This window comes from Camelina sativa, chromosome 1 (genome assembly GCF_000633955.1).
Source record: "Camelina sativa cultivar DH55 chromosome 1, Cs, whole genome shotgun sequence".
Classification (NCBI taxonomy): domain Eukaryota; kingdom Viridiplantae; phylum Streptophyta; class Magnoliopsida; order Brassicales; family Brassicaceae; genus Camelina; species Camelina sativa.
In genome coordinates, this window is record NC_025685.1 from 7,252,487 (window position 1) to 7,258,472 (window position 5,986).

At 33.6% G+C, this 5,986-nt stretch overlaps 2 protein-coding genes across 3 annotated transcripts in view; both read left to right on the forward strand.

Annotated features, from left to right (window-relative positions):
- Positions 1–1,071, forward strand: part of LOC104705042 (jacalin-related lectin 33-like) — a 3,061-nt gene extending 1,990 nt beyond the window's left edge. Inside the window, exons 4-6 of the mRNA XM_019245519.1 lie at positions 3–19; positions 257–817; positions 916–1,071. Of these exons, the coding sequence (XP_019101064.1) occupies positions 3–19; positions 257–817; positions 916–1,071 (734 nt within the window). The remainder of the gene's footprint in view (positions 1–2; positions 20–256; positions 818–915) is intronic.
- The window catches only part of LOC104781361 (jacalin-related lectin 33-like), a 3,280-nt gene continuing 1,810 nt past the window's right edge, over positions 4,517–5,986 (forward strand). The window contains exons 1-4 of one of the 2 annotated variants that reach the window (XM_010506023.1): positions 4,517–4,575; positions 4,870–5,030; positions 5,116–5,562; positions 5,641–5,866. In XM_010506023.1, coding sequence (XP_010504325.1) covers positions 4,884–5,030; positions 5,116–5,562; positions 5,641–5,866 — 820 coding nt within the window. In that variant the 5' untranslated portion in view covers positions 4,517–4,575; positions 4,870–4,883. Of the gene's footprint in view, positions 4,576–4,739; positions 4,760–4,869; positions 5,031–5,115; positions 5,563–5,640; positions 5,867–5,986 lie in introns of those variants that run through there. The other variant, XM_010506030.2, reaches the window with a different exon arrangement.

Below are 5,986 nucleotides of genomic sequence, written 5' to 3' on the forward strand. Positions count from 1 at the left end.
GCTTCTTGGATTCGAAACGGTATGTATCATATTTGCTTCCACTCGTCAATATATAGTTTTCTTAACTTTGCATTATTAATTCTTCAAACTACTTAACACTTAATAGTACGAACGTTATGGTGGGCTAGCTAAAAGCTTGCGGACCAAATGACCAACCTAGTTAAAATTTGGGTCTGATCAAGTTTTTAAGCTTTGGAAAATGAGAACCAATTAACGTATCTACTAACAAGAGGTATCTTTGTATTGTTGTACGTAGTTTGAGGTTGATGAAGACGACTACATCGTAGCAGTGCAGGTGACCCACGACAAAGTATATGGCCAAGTCTCTGACATCATCACATCTCTTACCTTCTATACATTCAAGGGTAAAACCTCTCCACCCTATGGGTTGGAAACCGAAAATAAGTTTTTACTCAAGGGCAAAAATGGTGGAAAACTTGTTGGGTTCCATGGACGTGCTGGTGAAGCTCTACATGCTCTTGGAGCATATTTTGCTACAACCACAACTCCTTTGACTCCTTTGACGCCTCCTCCCAAGAAACTATTGGCAATTGGTGGTGATAAAGGAAATGCATGGGACGATAATGCTTACGATGGTGTTAAAAAAGTGTACGTAGGACAAGCCCAAGATGGTGTATCTGTCGTTAAGTTCGTGTACGACAAAGACGCTCAGGATATTGTCGGAGGTGAACATGGAAAGAGTACCTTACTTGGATTCGAGGAGGTACTTAGATTTTATTTTATATCAAAATATATTTTATATTTAACAATAAAAGAAAAACAATTAGCGATGAGCATATTGGTTTATATTATTTGGGTTCTTTGGATACATCACCAAGTGAATACATCACCGTAGTTGAAGGCACATACGATAAAATCTTTGGGAGTGAAGACGTAGTCATAACTATGCTTAAGTTCAAGACTAATAAGAAAACGTCTTCTCCCTTTGGACTTGAAGCTGGCACAGCCTTCGCACTCAAAGAGGAAGGCCACAAGATCGTCGGGTTCCATGGAAAAGCCAGCGAGTTGCTTCATCAGTTTGGAGTCCATGTTATGCCGATCACCAACTGATCACATGACATCTTTCTCTTTCGATTCCATTGAATTTGTTATGGTCTCTTGAATAAGTTGATATATTTGTGATTTTAATAAAGGTAGCTGATTAGATACATACTAATTGCACATTAATTTCCATTGTGAACAACGGTCCATATATAAAAAAGTCGCTCCAAGTTTGTTTAGCGTTATAACGTCTTAATATATACGTGTATAATATATATATATGATGATATCGGTATAATTAAGTTCAATCTTGTCTTTATATACTTTTCTTTTGACATTTAGATCTATTGTTATTTAATTTCTTCAAATTATTAGATATCATAAACAGACATGACCAAAAAAAAAAAACCCTGACATAGAAACTGTATGTTCCTGGAAAGAAAGTCGCAGGAGTTGTTGGGTTTGCTAATTACAACCATTTAAAAGATATAAGAAGACCAAGCTGCGCGCATTGATGCTAACAGTGTTGAGTGGTACGTGTGGAATGTTGGTAAGTGTTGACGGTTGAAAGTTATTTTAGTTTCTTTGTTATCATTAGACTTAGCTTTTCTAATATGTTATCAAACCTCGAGTATCATCTTTGATAGCATTTTGCAAAAAAAAAAAATAACGCACTATTATATAATGCAATGTCGTTGAATATTATTGATGTGTACTTTTGGGGGTAAATTATACTTTGACTTTCTTGGTAATTTTGGGTCATCTGGTCGGCATTGAATTGGTGCAATAACTATTAGACATGCATAAACTTCGCGTTACCAATCGACCTGAGTTCTTCGACTAACAACCCAACCAACCAGAAAGACATAGTACAGTCTAAATCCGGTTTCTCATATGCGCATGTGACGTTGTTGCTATGAGGAGTCAAAACCCATAAATAACAAGTTAAGCCTTATTTCATGTTCAATTATCACTAGTTAACATATGTTTGGACTATTTATTGGTTATGCTTGTATAATTTTCAGTATTTTTTTTTTAAGAATTGTTTAGGAGGATTCTTTCACTTTTCTTTTGTGTGTGAAATAAGTAAGATATATTTCGAAAGTTGGCATCGTGGAATGAATCCAGTGGCATGGGATAGACTCCATCCAACTTATAGTGATTTGGCCTGTAGGTCTACAAGCCGGCCCATGTATTATTAATCTAGGATTTTCCCAATTGAGTTTACATTAATAATAATTTTGGGGTTTCCATTTTCTAATTGAGTTTACCATATTATTCGGATCAGACGCGTAAGGAGGGAGACCTGAGCCATAGATGTCCCATGAGATTAGTTAGACCAGACGTGCTCAAAGTGTGATAATGTATTTTTTAAGCGTAAAAAAATTCTTGTCATACGAATATAAATAAAGGCCACGAGACCCACGAGTCGCATTTTTAATGTATATTTTATACCTTGTTTGTATATCGGGTTATCTGGAAGATTAATTAAGAAGATTTCCAACTGCATTTTCTAAAATCAATGATTTAAAGTAGTCGTTTAGGAGTGTTCTATCCAATTAGATGTGTTAATCTAAAAATTAAGACTATTATTTGAAATACATTGGATTTAGAACACTTGAATTGTTTCGTTAATTTCCTTGATTTATTTTAAGAAAACATCGGCCTACAATTTACTTACCGAATAACAACGTTTAGATCTCCATACTCGAAAATCGAATCAGTAAAAAAAAAGTTATACGTTTTTTTTTTTTTTGGACAAACATCATATTCGATCAAATAAAGCATAATGCTTCCGAAGTCCACCAAGTTAACGACTGTGCAAAATGAGGAAGCTTCAGAAAGTATTGAATTTAAAACTGAAACTCAAGTTGCTCAAATGATTGTATAAAATTAGAATATATATATATATATATATATATATAATAGTAGATTACAATATACGATAAGGATCGATTGGAAATAATTTAACATGTGACAACGAACTTTATATTTTTATGTAGCCATGCAATGCACGATCAATTTATGAAATAATTAAGGAAATGATAGATTAGTGAAAATCAATTCCATCGTGTCACCCTCTTCACTACTCATGCTCTCGCTCTCTCAATATTAGGAATATACTATTTTTTATATGGTTTATTTCATATTTTGCTAATCATTTGTTACAAGAAATACATGTACAATTTACAAAGAAGACCTTTTATCGAGAGAAAAAAACAAGAAAGAAAGAAGTATATACACAAAAATAAATAAGTTATATAGAAATAAATTATTATATAAAAAACATATCATGATATATTATTTAATAGAGAATTAAATGTTATAAACCTATAAAAACATCGAAAATTGGGTTACAGCCTATATGTTATTATTGTCTATCACACCCGTTTGCCAAGTATACACCAACATAACCACACATACAGATAATATAAATGTTTTGTTAGCTACATAAGAATATATATTCATGAACAAACATAAGTTACATGTACAACACCATAACCATCTAATTCTGATGATTTGTTTGCTGGAATCCGGTGTTGACCAGAATTGACCGACGTTGACCAATGTTGACCAAAAATTTTCATTCAAAAGATTTTAAGAAAAGATTGTATGTCTCATCATTTGTTATATACCATATTATAGCTCTTATATAACAAAAGGAAAAATTTGTATATAATAAAATTTTACTACAAAATATTATAACAAATATACATTTTCCTTTTGTATATAACAAATATAATATGGTATATAACAAATATACATTTCCCTTTTGTATATAATAAATATAATATGGTATACAAATGATATGGTATAAAATTAAAAACTAACTTTTGAATTTATGAAAGAAAAATGTATATTTGTTATACTATTTTGTAGTAAAATTTTCTTATATAATATTTTAATAAAGTTATGAAATTATTTTGTCAATTTTTGTTGTTTATGAAAAAAAAAGTTTTGGTCAACACCGGTCAACATCGATCAATGCCGGTTAATACTAGTCAACACCGAATTCCGATAAAGAAAATATCAAAATTAGATGGTTATGGTATTATACACATAATTTATGTTTGTTTATGCATATCTATATTACAATAATTTGTGTAGTTAATAAAACATTTATATTTTTTGTATGTGTGTTGATGTGTTGACGTATACTTGCCATACGTAACAATCATTTTTTCTTTCCTTTTTCTCAATCTATTACATTTTTGGCAAGTTTTCTTTTAGACAAACGAGCTTTGTTTATTCAATCTAATTATAGTATACCGAATTCGTCAATCTATTACATTTTTCATGGGTAGAAAAGTTACAAGAAAGCTACGGTATTACAGATTTGGTGAGAATACGAACGATTATTACAAACTTATGGACCAACATTATTAATTTTAAGTTTCAAAAACAAAAATTATTAATTTTATATTGGCCATGTGGTACACAAATGTTATGATATCTTAAAAATAAAATAATAACTAAGCTCTATATATATATATATATAGATCCAGCAGCCTCTCTTCTTCACACACCTAATCTCTTCATCTTCTTCATCACAGTCGTAGTCTCTACAAACAGGTTATTCATCTCTCTCTCTCTCTCTCTCTCTTTCATATACTATGTATGTTATTACCTATCTGTTTTCTGAAAATTCTATCAATCAATATTTAATTGATCTTTTCCTATCTCGATTGTTTCATATAATCAATTTGACTCTTGATCGCACAATACAAAGATAGTTGACCAACAACAAGCCGAATCGGTATTGACCGACTTTAAAACACCTGAGTTAGAACTAGAACCGGTTTGGTATTAACTTTGCTTTATTATAGTACGTGTTTATTAATTTCGGTTATACAATATCCATAATAGAACTAGCCAGTACGATGTCTTGGGACGATGGATCGCACGCAAAAGTGAAGAAAGTGCAGCTTACGTTCGATGACGTCATTTACTCAATCCAGGTCACGTACGATGGAACCACCGCTCTTCAATCCCAGCTTCGCGGCTCCGTTGGTCCCAAATCTGCCGAGGTTAGTCCCAAAAAAAAAAGTCTTAATCATTAATTTATGTAAACATAAGATTAACGTTTAATTATATATATATAAAATCACTCAGTTCATTTTGGATTCGGACGAGTACATAACGGCCCTTTCCGCTTACGGCAAAACCATTGGTACGCAAGAGGTCATAACGGCGTTGACTTTCACAACAAACAAGAGAACTCTTGGACCTTACGGTAACAAATCCGGTTTCCAGATTTCTGCTCCGGAGGCCACCGGTAAACAGATCGCTGGTTTCCTTGGCACCAGTGGCAATGTTCTCAACTCCATCGATGTTCACTATGCTCCCGTACCAACCATTCCACCCCCTGTGAAGAAGCTGGAAGCAAAGGGTGGTGAGACTGGAGCTGTATGGGACGATGGTCATCACGACGATGTTAAAAAGGTTTACGTAGGACAAGGCCAAGATGGTGTAGCAGCTGTCAAGTTTGAATACATTAATGGTTCTGTGGTCGTCACTGGAAATGAACATGGGAAAAGCACAATGCTTGGATTCGAAGAGGTACTCAAAAACATATTTATATTTGTTTTTGCCTTTTCAACAAGTTTCAGTATTCATGACACATTTTCGTCTGTGCAGTTTGAGCTTGAAACAGGTGAATACATAACATCCGTGGAAGGAACCTACGACAAAATCTTCGGAGCTGATAGTGCTTTCGTGACAATGCTTATCTTCAAGACTACCAAAAACAAAACATATGGACCGTTTGGGCTTGAAGGTAGCACACATTTTGAATTCAAGCAGGTAGGTTTCAAGATTGCTGGGTTCCATGGACGAGCTGGTGAGTCTATCAATGCTATTGGAGTTTATTTAGCTCCATTAGGCATCATCCCTTTGACTCCTGCAACACCATCCAAAAAGCTAGAAGCATTTGGTAGTGAGGGAGGAACTCTATGGGATGATGGTGTTTTCGACGGTGTGAGAA